The sequence below is a fragment of the Tetrao urogallus genome (genome assembly GCF_951394365.1).
Source record: "Tetrao urogallus genome assembly, chromosome: 4".
NCBI lineage: Eukaryota > Metazoa > Chordata > Aves > Galliformes > Phasianidae > Tetrao > Tetrao urogallus.
The window spans coordinates 55070106-55084655 of NC_136817.1; the positions used below are offsets into that span (position 1 = coordinate 55070106).

General features: G+C 33.5%; 1 protein-coding gene across 2 annotated transcripts in view; it reads right to left on the reverse strand.

Annotated features, from left to right (window-relative positions):
• The window catches only part of SLIT2 (slit guidance ligand 2), a gene marked incomplete at both ends in the record, with an annotated part of 250813 nt that overhangs the window by 8791 nt on the left and 227472 nt on the right, over positions 1 to 14550 (reverse strand). For both annotated transcript variants that reach the window (XM_079534254.1, XM_079534253.1), the window contains 5 exons: positions 391 to 545; positions 4573 to 4703; positions 5037 to 5277; positions 5802 to 5939; positions 7816 to 7909. In XM_079534254.1, coding sequence (XP_079390380.1) covers positions 391 to 545; positions 4573 to 4703; positions 5037 to 5277; positions 5802 to 5939; positions 7816 to 7909 — 759 coding nt within the window. The remainder of the gene's footprint in view (positions 1 to 390; positions 546 to 4572; positions 4704 to 5036; positions 5278 to 5801; positions 5940 to 7815; positions 7910 to 14550) is intronic.

Here is a 14550-nt window from a genome sequence, read left to right on the forward strand (position 1 = left end):
ACCAAATACAGAAAGATTTGACCCAAAAATAAATAAATGTTTACAGGACAGAGTAGGAAAGAGACAAAATTCATCTCATCCCTCATTATTTGCAACTGAGGTTTTTGTTACTTGGTTTTATAAGAGAAATTGACTGACAATAGATGCAGTTTATGAAGACATGCTTTATTTTTCAACTAAATTCTAGGTAGAAGGACATTTTTATTTTTAAGGTACTAGCCACTTTTCCAATACTATTTTTTCAAACTGAAGCTATTGAGATAATGGCTCAGCTCATGCTTCTTTTTCAGGTGCTGTCTTCATGAATGAGTCTCCTACCATATGTTTATTAACACATATAACCAGTCAAATTAGCCAACACTATATGTAGAAGCAGTAAGATCCTCTTACCTCCGACATACAGTGGAGAATCAAAATTCAAAGTGGACTGCTTGGACAAATTGGTAATTATCTTGGGGCTTCCTCCATCAATAGACAAAGACAGAATCTGATCCATGGCTAGCAGCTCCACAATGTGGAAATTGCCATCATTAATAGTTTCCACACTGCAAAATAAACGTTAATTTGAAACAGTTGATGCTCTGGTTAGAATGATTTTGATCTTCTTTCTCTTTGACAGTTAACACATCTTCAGAACAAAACTTCTTCAAGAGTGCAGTTTCCAGAAAGTTAGATTTATCTGCATGCATACATAAGAGCTAACACAGTGTAGTAACCCTTCAATAACACTCTATTAGTAATACGTTTTGAAATTACTAATAGCCAATTTTTATTCATTCTTATCAAATCGTGAACTGTGTAACAGCTAATATTCTAAACAGTTGAACTGCATTTACTAGGCAGGAAGCCAAACACACAAAAACTTTGTGCAAAGATCTTATTAGTCTCCATGTATTTGTGTATCCTATCCTACAGGTTGCACAGTGGTGAGTTTACATATTCTGCAAGTAGGAATGAATGAGTTGACTCCAGTGATATATAAACTTAGTTTAATGGAATATGGAACTGCGTCTAATCTTAGTCCTGCCAGACAAAATCATATCATTGATCCAGGCAGCTCTACTGATGCTAGCAATAAAATAATTTGTGTTGTTTACTAGGCCTGGTCATTTCTGCATTCATCTTCTGGCTTGCACTATAAATACTATAAGTTTTTTTTTTGTTTTCTTGCCTTTGTACACCATTTCCTTCTTCTTACTCAAAGAATAAAAACCCACTAGTAGTAAAGTGCCTGAAGCACGTCAAGCAGAGAAGGCTTGTTTCAAGCATGGTGCTTATGCTGTGCAAGCACAAGCCTCCACAGTAATGTTACTAAGCACAAGAAATGTCTGTCAGTGCTTACTGACCTCGATATTACACAGCGAATATTTAAACACAATTTAAGTACATCAGAGAGAAAGGTCCCAGAACTCAATAGTTCTGGGACTGAATATATCATTGTACTTAAATTACTTCTAGCTCATTTTCAACTGGAGAGTTGGGAGCTTAATGTGTGACTGGATGGAAGTTATGACAATAAGCTGTAGTCCAGGGACCAGACATTATTACCATTCCCATGACAGCATCTATTTGCTTCAGAATACCATCAAACAAGTTAGCTTAAGCCTTTGAAAAGTAATTTAAATGAACCAATTGTATGATGTTAGTCTGAGATGGACAGAACAATCTTACAGACAGTGAGCTCTTCTCATTAGAAAAGCAGTATAGTTGAAAAGGATTAGCTTCCTAAATCTCAGGACAAAAATCAAACAAATTACCTTTTAACATCCTTAGTGATGCTTTCATTAACCTAACTGCTTTTTTCCTGGAACAGTTCAGAAGTGCTCACATAGTTGTTTACAGCTGTGACACATTAAGCAGCTTCTCAGCTATTTATTACCAACTTCAGTCTATCCAGGCCCAGATCAGTAAGGATACAAGTTCTGCATAGTAGCATGATGCTTTAAATAAATTTAGCTCTACATAAAAATGCAAATGCACAGTGTAGACACTGGCAGAATAAGCACTTTTAGGAAGGAGGAGGAATGACCAAGAGGTTCCATGTGGGAAAGAAATAGACTGAAGTTCAATATTTCTAAAATGTATGATCTATTCAATTTATTAAGAAGTTGTTTCCTGTGATCAAGCAACATGAAATCTGCCAGGATTAACATATTTAACACATTTCAGTGAATCTAGGAAAAAGGAGTTGTGTCAATAAATAAAAATGGATGCGACTTTGTGACTTAAGTAAACAAGAAACCCTAATATAATGTTTTTATTCCAAGGCAACTAACACCACTTTACAACTTAAGGACCTTTCACGCTATCACATTTACAAGGATGAGAGCAACACAGAACATGTGTTTTTATAGCAGGAGGTCATTCTAGGGATGTATAAAACAATGTGGAAAGGGAATGCATCTCTCTTAAGAGTGATTATTAAAAGCTTCTAGTTTTACCCGTTTTACCAGTTAAAAAAAAAAAATACTGTAGAAAGAGGAGCCCTCCTAGGTAAGGGTGGTTTAAATTAAAGGGGAACTAAGCACAAAGCATATTTGTGCAATAGTTTCTGCCAATGCACTTACATTACTTCTAGCACATTTCCCACTGGAGAATAAAGAGTGAAATGCACAGATCCTAGCGGAAAGCTCTAAGAAAAATTGATTTAAGGTTTCTGGAGCTCTGCATAAGAATAGTAATTCAAAAAGAAATATTCATATTTTCCCGGTAAATATATGTTGCAAGTGGCTTTATAGAACAAATAGGTGTCTTTTTTTATGGGAAAAAAAAAAAAAAAAAAACACAACCCCAAACCCACAAAAAACATTTAATATTTTAAAATAGATGCCCAGATAGAACAAAATTTAAGTGATTCAACTTTTCCCAAACAAAGCATCCCCAATCAATTAATGTTATTTATTGGTCTAGGCACCATCATCATCTCATGTTGTTACTCAGATTGACTGCTTTTGGGATTATGGCTCTTTCTTCAGTAAACTCCCACTGGCAAAGCAGTTTCATTCACTCTACTCAGCTAGACTGCTGTTACTGTTCATTCTCTGTATTTATCATGAATAAATCATTTGTTTGTAACTGTTTTGTTCCTACTACAAGCATTTCTGCAGGCTTTATAGTTCCCATTTGAGTCCTTCTCAACACACCTTTTCTTAACTACCATTTATACAACAAAACTTCTATTTGAATCTATTAGCTGTATACATATATATATATACTTATTTTGGCTTCTGTTTTAGATATCTCATCTTTGCTCAGTGAGGTACCACTTGTCTTATTCTTTTTGGCAATATTACATTTGTGTTAAATATTTAAATCTTCTATAGAGTCTGTTTTCTGCATTTTAATTTATATAATGAATATACAGTTACTATTTCTACATATTAAACCATTCCATGGAACTGTAAACGAAGTCATAAATCATATACTGCATCAGAAAATAGAAACAATCTTAAGATGTTTATTGTAAAAGTCTATGGTTTTACTAAACATCTTTGTATTATATTATAGTGAAATGTTTTGGTTTGTTTTTTGTTTTTTTTTTTTCCTGTGGAATGTTTTCAGTAATCTACTAGGAAACACAGTTCCCATGATGCTATTACCGACCAAAGTTTAGCATACATAAACGTGAACTTTGATTTTATATTGAGTGCAATCATTTCTAAAAAATAATGTATTTTCAGTGTTAAATCCCTAATAGAATACAGAACAATGTCAGCTAAGTACAACCTCCAGCAAACAAATAAACACTAGATAAAGTTTTACAATGTAAGAGGTGTAATTATAGAAGAAAACAAGACTCAGGGAAAACTCATTCAAAACTTCCCAGTTACTTCTGAATGGGTTTATAGCAACAATAGGACAGATTAAGGAGAAGAGGTGATCCCTGTTGTCTTTTTGCTCATGCTTGCAATGTCTTTCTGTAAATTCTTGAAATGAGAGATATAAAATCTCCTGGGAAATTCAGGTAATTTTTTTTTTTTTTTTTTTTTTCAGAGAATCAGAGAAATTTCACTTAAAACAGCTGAAAATCTATACTACAGAAACAGATGTGTATTCTGTTTCTTGATGACTCTGGGAGCAAAAGCCATTTATTTTTCAAGGGTAGTGACTTTTTTAGAATCAAATTTTCCACTGCCAGGGAAAAGTCTCACTTTTTATGCCTAACACAGAACAGAAGAAAAACTGCCATTTCATTTCTGCTTGTGCCGTACAGTTCTGCACTTTACCCTGCACACTTGGAAATTATTTGGCAGTAACATCTTGGTAAAAAAAAAATAAACACAACACTTTTACATGTGAGTTTTACACAAACATATATATATATTCTACTGAAAGCCAACTTTTACTCGGTTTTAACGGATCAAATAATATATTATGCTGACACATGAGAGTTACCTTCTGAGAAAAATCACGTATCTGGCAGTATGTTTTAATTACAAAATATCTGACAATACATTCATTTGAATGCATTTCTTTTTAACTATCTATTCAAAATACATGACTTTGAGATACCATTAATACATCTTTTGTTCCAGTTCGGTTTTATTATTCTTTTTTTAAATCTAACTTCACCTGTAAATAGCAGAGGCTGGATAAGATCCTGTGTCATAACTGACCCTCACTCTACCACGGTACAGCTCTACTGCTATATGATCCTTATCGCCTTTGTAGAGCAGGATCCCACTGTCTTCATCTGTGGCAATCTAATTAAAAGAAAGAAACAATTGGAAAGAATGAAAAATATTTAATCAAAATGCTGTAGTAAGTAAATCTCTCATTTTACTGATACAGTCTATTAATTTACTGTAAAATTCCTCATTGGTCAACACAACAATATTCTTTCTCTTCTTATCAATAAGCTTATTATCTACTTCATAATGAATATAGAGTTATTCTAGTGACTCTCATTTATTCTTTGTTCAAACTGTGAAAAGCTCTTTAAATGAGCCAATGATTAATGGGGGTACTCTTTCACACTCAAAAAAGATCATTTATACTGTTTTCGAGATCAGAAACTTCCATACAAGCAATCTTACCTGAAGAGTGATATTGGTTTGGGAGTGTATCTTAGCTGAAGGGATTTGTAGATAAGATTCTTTGTTGACAAAGTTTATACTGATCAGCTTTTCACATTTCTCACCCTGGTAGCCTGATAAACACTGGCAGATTGGTTCACTCTCTTTTACAATACACTGGGCTCCATTTTGGCATTCATAATTATCACAAGGGCTGGTGCGAGGTAAAACCATTGGTGGCGAAAACTCACAGAACAAGCCACTAAATACAAATAGAAAAATCAGTATTTACAAAAAGCAACGTGACTGACTCAAGAAAGACACACATAGAACTATAGAATTGGTTGAAAAGGACCTCAAAGATCATCTAGTTTCAATCCCCTTGCTTTGTGCAGGGTTGCCAGCCACCAGACCAGGCTGCCCAGAGCCACGTCCAGCCTAGCCTTGAATGCCTCCAGGGATGGGACATCTACAACCTCTCTGAGCAGCCTGTTACAATGTGTAAGTAAAGTAATTTAAAGTAAAGAGGAAGTAAAAAACTTCCTCCTAATATCTAACCTAAATTTTACCTGTTTCAGTTTAAAACCATTCCTCATAGCCCATTCACTATCAACCCATGTAAACAGTTGATCCCCATCCTGTTTATATGCTCCCTTTTCAAGTACTGGAAGGCCACAGTGAGGTCGCCCCAGAGCCTTCTCCAAGACCAAGTACTATATCAGATTGCCCAGTGCCCCATCCAACCTGGCCTTAAACATGCTTGTACTATTTTCTAATCTTACTCACCTGTATCCTTCTGGGCAAATACATGTATACCCATTAACTGCATCAGTACACTGTGCTCCGTTTTTACATTTATTGTCCTGGCAGTCATCAAAGTCAATATCGCAGTGTTCACCTACATATCCAGGTGTGCAATCACATCTGTAAAATAGAAAAGCAAGGATAACACAATGCCTTTTAACAATACTGAGTGTTAATGTGAAAGGTAAGGAACTAATCAGTTGTTTAAAACTTGAAACTTTAAAATGTTACTCTGACTTTGTACCTTAATCATGTTATTATTTGGGGAATTTTCATTTCCAGGTTTGCCAGTTATACATGCTTACTCATTATTTGACGTTATATCGAATAATTTGTGGTTTAAAACCCAGAGAGACCTCATGAATAATTTTGACAGTTCTTTGAATTTATGAGTAATGCAGAACGTTAAGGGATGTTGTAAGTGGCTGTGAACACTAAAAATAATCAATATGCTTAGTTGTTGAAACAGACAAGTAATCCAACGTTTGTGTTATTCTGATGGATAATTTCTATGCCAACTGAACAGCTAAGAATAGGCCAAAGATCCATTTATTCAATTCAAAGGTAACACATTATTTTTCCCCTTGAAGTTCAACCAGCCTAATTTACCACAAATAGCTCGATGTTAGTGAACTAACGTAAGTCTCAAAACACACTCTCTGCATCCCTGCCCTGAGCCCTCAAGTTCTCACTGAACTGGAAACTTTATGTTGTCAGAATAGTAGGCAACGTTATTTTTTTATTTTATTATTATTAATTTTACTTCATTGTATTTATCATTTATTTTACTCTCATTGTTAATGCTAGCAGCAGTTCTGCAGGGAGTTCTCATATTCTCAGACTGAGTGAATGCTCAGAAGTCTGTGAAAAATGAATGGAAAATATTACTAATTCATACATTCACATGAATATTTTTTGATTAAGATTTATGGATTGGTTTCATTAGACCCTGTGATTCCTCCCTTGCTGTTGTTTTCTCTTACAACTAAAACTTGCTCTAAAGAGCCAAGAGTGATTTCAAATATCTGTGTAATGTTAAATTAAGTACTCTAACAAAATAGATCCCAAATTTATTGAACAACATATGTAAACAAGAAAATGGAATAAAGAACGTAAAGCACGCTATTAATAAAAATAAGTGAGACACATTCTTGAAGTTACTGCATATGTTATGTTCTGATTTAAAATCTCAGAAATTAACTTAGAAGATTGATCAACTGAGTAGTAAAGTATGAGATGCCAAACTAGATTCTTGAAGTGGCATGAAGATAATAAACATAATGCAGAAAAAATTAAATCCAACAAGTTTTTTATTTTCCAATTGACAACTTTTTTAATGAACATTTTGTGTTCATGTGAATATTTGATATATTTGAATGTTTTCTGCCTCATATTAAATAACACGTCTTTTCATAAGCTTTTGTAATGATAATAGATAACCTGATTCTGGCACAAGAGCATACACTGTGTAAGACAGGTACTTATGATTTATTAACCTAAAGCCTATTAAAACACTTTGAAGTGTGCATAATTAATTGTAATAAGTATATAGTGTAATTACAGATTAACTTTCCTGGGAATGGACTTTATTTTATACCTTCCAGTGTTCCTTCCTAATAACCTCTTCCATAATTACTTCTCAGACAGCAGTATAATAATTCCACTTCAATTAAATGTAATTATTTTCCCACTGTCCAAGATACTAAAAGGGTTTTGTATAGACTATCATATAAACTAACTGCTCTGCATTTTGTTCTTCTTCAAATTCTAGTTGAAGCTTGAACTGCTAAGAATCTTTTAATTAAGTAAATCATATCTAAGATAATATTGGAGATCTACCTTAAAATAACTGAGCCTAGTCTACTGTAATATTTAGTAATAACTGAATTTTGAGAACAGAACTTCCTTCCACTAAAAGAAAAACAAAAGATGCTGAGGAGGATAAAAATCTTAAAAATTTGGATGCAGCTGGACCATGACAACATTTTAAACTTACTTGTAACCTTTAGGTGTCAAGATACACTTTGAGTCGTGCTGGCAAGGATTCAAGTTTTGAGCACAGAAATCTAGTTTCTCCTCACAGAGCTCACCTGAAAAGTAATACATGTTCTCAACTCAGTGAAAACAGCAGTGACCCAAAAATAGCTGTTTCTATTTTTTCAGTAATTGCTATGAATTTTTCTATTAACATCAAAAAAATGCATGCTTAACGGTATAATAATGAATACATTCCACACAGAAATATTCAGATTTGTATTGCAAGTAATCTATTTCTAAAAAAAATAAAAAAAATCAAACAAGAACAACAACCTGTTAATATCACTGTCTGATACTACAATTCCAATTATCCAACAACAAAATCTTGCCTTCTACTTTCTACTTTTCTTAATCAACATTCCAACTTTTTGCACTTGTTAATATACCATAATTATCTACTATTTGTACTTGCTGAATTTAAGGATTCATAGAAACAATGCAGGTAGTAGGGTTGCTTCTTGACATTTGTCAAGAGGGTATGAAAACAGAACTGTTCACCAAAATGGGAAAGAAAAGATCAGTTGATAAGAAAGTGCTTTCACTGATGAAGTTGAACTTTTCTTCAAGAAGCACGATACTTGGTATCACTTGTTTTACTTTTCTGAGTATTGGTCATCAGTGTAGTTAGATCACAGAATCACAGAAGGAGTTGAGTTTGGAAGCATGTGGTTACACCCCTACTCAAGCAGGGACACCGTGAGCAGGGTGCCTATACTCTTGTCCAAGCAAGCCAATCTCCAAGGAGACCCATAGCCTCTGGTCAGTCTCTACAAATGCTCCATCACCACACAGCACAGGAGTGCAGCCTGGTGTTCAGAGGGAGCCTCTGGTGTTGCAGTTTATGCCCACTGCTTCTTGTCTTGGCATTAGGCACCACTGGAAGGAGTCGTGATGAGAAATAAATATCTGCAGAAAGGCAGCAGAGTACTGGGGACAAAGACAGCATCACCACAAGTGCAGAAATGGGAAAAGAAGGATAGAATATTTAGGGGTACAATTTGAATAAAAACAGGTGGACTAGAAAAAAAGGAGGAAGGTACAGGATAACAACGCTGGAATAGAGTTTTAGAATGAGCATATGAATGAATGTTATCTTCCAAAATACAAATGTGTTTAGGTTTATGAACAAGCTTATCAGCTACTAATATCATTAAACAATAAGGTTTCTGGCTGTTATTTGTTGAGTTCTTGGAGGGCCTAGCACCACACAGAAACTACCTTCTATCTTAGTTGGACTTCTCTAGCATTATAAAAATACACACGATAATGATGATGAACTGAAAATAAGAGTAGGTAAGTGCTGGATACATATGTATATATATTTGTTAGGTTCAACAGATTCTCCCTAGAAGGCCTTCATTTTCACAGCAATTGTACTTATGAACCATTGTTTAAGACTGCATATCATGAACATACCACTGTGACTATTCATGATCTCAGATATTATTTCTAGAACTTCAGATAAGTAGGATTTATTTCAATCACTGGACAAATAAATAAAACTTGGAATTGAGGAACAGTCCTCATTAGCAGCAGAGATAGAGAAAAAGGCAAAGCTGAAACAAAGAATAATAATTCAATAGAAACATATAAACATATGTGTTATGTGTTTGTAAGGCATGAAATCTTCAACATCCTGAAACACAGAGAAGCCAAAACCAGTCAGAAAAGTGCATCACAGTCATCCAAGAGAAAAAAATACATGAAAAGATCCAGACTGATTCTCTATAAAGATATACATATATTTTTAATGACAGCACATTACCAATTTGCAAGTGGAGCATTTTCCATACAAAACCAGATAAGCTTTGGGTTAACACAAGACAATGGTGTTCAAGCACAGCCTACTTAAAAGACCTCAGGAAAACTGTCAGTAACAATATAACTTAGTCAATATATTTAGGAAACTGAATGAAGATCAAATACAGGCCACTGAGAATGACTAATAGAAAGGATTTAAATTCTATCCTCAAAGCCTTTTCAAACTCTCTATGGACTTATTAGTCTGGAAGTGTGCAAATGTTATGGCTAGGTCAGTGCACAAAGAATCCTGAAATACCAGGGATTCTTAGCATCCCACAATATATCAAACAAAACCCACATCCCTTTCTCTTTTCAAAAGGTTTTGTTTGAACAAAAGCATTTATAAAGGGAAGTAATTCTTCACATAGCATTTAGTCAATCTGAAGAACTTGTAATGGCTGAAAGCCACCTATAGGCCATCAATATTTTAGTATGAGACATCTCTGAACATTAAATAGAGAATTCAGATTTTCAGGGATCTCAGTGGAACAAAGAAACCCTAAAATTATTATTATTATTAACTTAGCTTATATGCATTCCTATGAGTTAGAAATGCTTTTATCTCTATACAGATCAGTGTGTAACAAGAGATACTTTTATATACTCATAAAAAAATATCTTATTCTGGAGTATAATCTATGTACAATTAAATGCAGAACTTCAAAACATAGGAAAGGACAACCCAATTACAAATGATAAAAATACAGTTGTTCAGTGTTTACAACACTTTGAAAAAACCTCTCTAAACATTCCCAAGATTTCTCAAGAGTAAACCACAGACGAGAATGACATATTGGCCCTATCTTTCAAACAGAAAGTCTCTGTAGTTACAGTCACAATAAAAGTTCAGTGGAATACTGCAAAATATCTTCTCAAAAGAAGAATTAGGGCTGGTGTTATAGAAGCTAACTATCTCACCACTGATACATGGAACTGCCATTGGTACAGGAGAGAAATTGAGCCATCGCTTAGGTTACTGTTTGCATAGACCTTTGAAATTTCTTTAAGTGGGGCAAATAGCATTATTGAGTAGTGTATAAATCTTGTCTTTTTTTTTTTTTTTTTTTTCATCCAAGTGCTTCTAAAATACATGATTTTTCAGAGTACATTGCATTTTAGTAGTCATGAATTGATGGCACGTGTCTTCAGAGCTACACTAAAAACTGAACTACCTCATGAAAAGTTCTGGGACACTTGAAAAGTCTTAATTTGCATATCTTGCTAGGAATCAAACCTAGACATTTGGGACTGGAAAAATATTTACAGTTTTGAAAAATATTGAATTCAAATTGTAAAATCAATGTCATATTGTCCGGCCTACTACAGTCAAGTGCTTTGCAAGCATCATTAAATGTTTTTGAAATTATGGACAGACTTTTATTTCAGTACTTTTGGAATCCTTCTACAGTATAAAGGTCCATATAGACTGAAACAGAAACAACGATTCCAAAAAATAAAGCTCTTCTAAAAAAGACAGGAACGTACGTGTTCTGATAGAAAATAAAACCATGTCTTTACATTTGAAGATTGTACATAATGTGAAATAAACCAGAATCATATAATTGGAGGGAGCTTTTAGTTGAACAAAGTAACAGAGAAAATAGGAATCAAGGTAAGGGTGTGATAAACATGGCAGTTCACGTAGTGAGGAATCACGTATGAGAAAGCACAAAATCCTATTGAACCAAAAAAAGTCAGTTTTTAAAGAACTACAAACCCTGTCATTACAGTCAGTAGAATTCATGACGGACTTGCACACAGGATAAATGAAAAGAAAAACAACTAAAAATCTGAGATGGAATCCAAAGCATTTACATCAGATACTGAATTTTTCAATGAGAATATAATCAGCAGAAGAAGAAACCAAAATAATCTAAATGCTAGTTCTTAATTTGCACTGTTAACAGATTTATATTCTGAGTGAAGCCTTCTCAAAACCAAACACCACTGCTTGAGGAAAAGTAAGTAGATAGAAAAAGAATGTGAAAATTTGTGAGATGGAATCCAGACTTCCAAAGAATATGTTCCTGGTAAAGCAACATCTCTTTTTGCATACTGAATAACCAATTTGTTATTTATTATTCAGAATTGAATTGACAAAAGGTGAAGGGAATAAAATCATTTTGTTGAAATGAAGAGAGAATGATGGAAAAAAAAAAAAAAAAAGCAGTGTTTTTAAGATCATAACACATAACAATGGAAAAACAATTGTAAAACAGAGTGTCTGGGTTTCAGGAATCTTGATATCAATGTGTGTGTACATTCTTCCATTCACCTAACAGCATTAGAACTGAAGGTGCTGTAAGAGCATGGCTAAGTAATCATGTTTTAGAAGATGAAGACAGGAACATTTTTGGATGTAGAAGAATAAACAGCAGATTATTATTTTTTAGATAATTAGTGGATAAAAATCAAAGATTCTATGAAAAACGTCCAAAATTTAATTAGGATCAGCAGTAACTGTTTTCATGAGACATCCTGTTTAATTAATCTATGCAGTCTGGTTCCTGGTATGGAGTAGCACTGAAACCAGTGGAACTCTTCATTATTGGCACAATCTGAATGCAGGCAATCCTCCAAGGAAAAATTGGAATATTTACTGAGATTTCTACTAAGATGTAGAAGGTGTTGCAGATTTGAACAGTCACACAGTACTATTATGTTCTATTATCTGTACTGCTAGTACAGGTGACATGTTGTGTGCAACCCTTGGATAACTAACCAAAGTCATAAATTCCTAGATTCATAGTTTATGTTTTCTCTCTATACGTTTTTTCACTCTTATGACATGATGAGCTTATAAATCACAGAATAACTTAACTTTGGATTTCTCAACATATAAAGACAGTACAACAAATAATGAGGAACAATGCAATGATGCAAAAATGATTTACATCATTGTTATTTTGAATAATTGGGCAATAAATTAAAATATATAGTCATACCATGTGATCCAGAATATTTCTGAATGAATATAAGAGCTCTAATAAAAATGGTGATTAATATTAGAGGACATTGAAAATTACAGGCAAACAATGAAGAATCAAGCTTAAAATCTAGTATACTAGTAATCCTAGCATACTACTAAAGTTGACTATGATATTAGAATATAAACTAGATAAAGAATACAAAGGAAAGACCTATCAATTGCTCCAAAGCTAAAATACCAAATACATTTTGCGGACTTAAGAATAATTACTGGAATAGCAGGACATATGTACATTTATCTTTGTTTCAGCTTACAATCTTGGTTGCTACATATTGCAAGTCAATTTCTGCAGACTTTCTGTTTTATCAATTAGGTATTTTAATCTAGTTTTTGACTGAAAGTCTCTGTTCATTTACTTTTGACTCAAATACTGAATGCCTTATAGGAATGGTTGGAAAACAACAGTGCTACTTAAGAAACTATACAGAGAAAAGTGCTGCAGTTTAAGTCTTGACTTTGACAAGCAGAAAAAAATGAGATACTTAAAGTACTGATTGTACTATTGGAAAAAAATAAAATAAAAACATCTACTGTACAAAGGACACTGATGCTAAATTTTTGTTCACTGTCACAGTAAGATACAATTTACAACCACAAATCTGCAAATTCTGTTAGAATTTAATTTTTGAGTAGAATTTAAAATTTGATCAATTGTTGCACTTTGCTCACCATTGCTTACTTCTCTTCAGCTAAGCTGCAAGATGTGGCTTAGTTAGTTTATCATTGCTAGTCATTTAGTTATGCTATTTAGCAACAACAAAAAACAATAACTTTAGGCAGATAGCCTTTAAGACAATTAAGGAAAACAAAACAAGGATAATTGACAGAATCACTAAAGGCAGCTATCAAACTAGAAGTAAGTGGTTTAGATTGCCAAGGATGTATACTTCACCTTCATAAAAATGTAGCAAAATTACTTTAATATACCTCAAATGACTACATTAGCATGAGTATTAATCTTCACAAAACAAAATTATACAAGTCATGAAAAGCAACAGTAGCAAAGTTACTGGTTTGTTCTTAAAAGTTACAGCATTTGTATGTAAATCTTACAAGACTGTGGATTGATTCTGATTAAATGAAATAATCATACTTTCTATCATGCTATCACATTATTGTATCTACAATAAACAGTATGATTTGTTTTTCATTACTTGCATGCCTAAATTTTAAGCAACTACTTGTTTACCAAGTGAATTTAAACAACTGCTTAACTGTAGCAGCTAGAAGACCATGTAATTAAGTTTTGAAACATAAAAACAAAATTTACATCTGTCTAGGGCTTGCCTAAACTGAAATGATTACTTGTCATTATCCTTCGTTCCTTCTATTGCCAGCTCAAAAGTTGTCTGCCATGATCCTCCAAGCAACTTAGATACTGACAATGACTTTCATGTTCAGTGTGCAAGCAAATACAAGCACGTATCACACACATCTGCTTAATTTTTGTACTGAACTTAGTTCACATCCCCAGGTCTTTGATAATTTGTTTGTGAGGAATTTGTTCTTGATAAAATCAGTAATTTTAATATTTTCTAGTTCATACTTGTGTCATACATTTACAATGACTGTATAGAATTCATTGCCTTTCTACCATTTATCACATTTAAAAGACATTCAAACTACCAGCAAGCCTAATTATGCACAGATAACATCTACTGCAACTTGAAATTAAGGCTTGAGTCTCTTCAAAGTAGCATCTTCAGTTTAAATTCCATTTAAAAAACTATTTTTCATGGGCACAGAAGAAAAGTTTAGGGGTTTTATTTTTAACTCACAAAAGAAAACCCTAAATTTTGCAATTCACATTGCTGGATATTTGTGATAAATCAAAATGAATCACCAACACTGAACTAGTTATCATTATAACTGCTTTGTTTATTTACTATTAAAAGCAAGGGT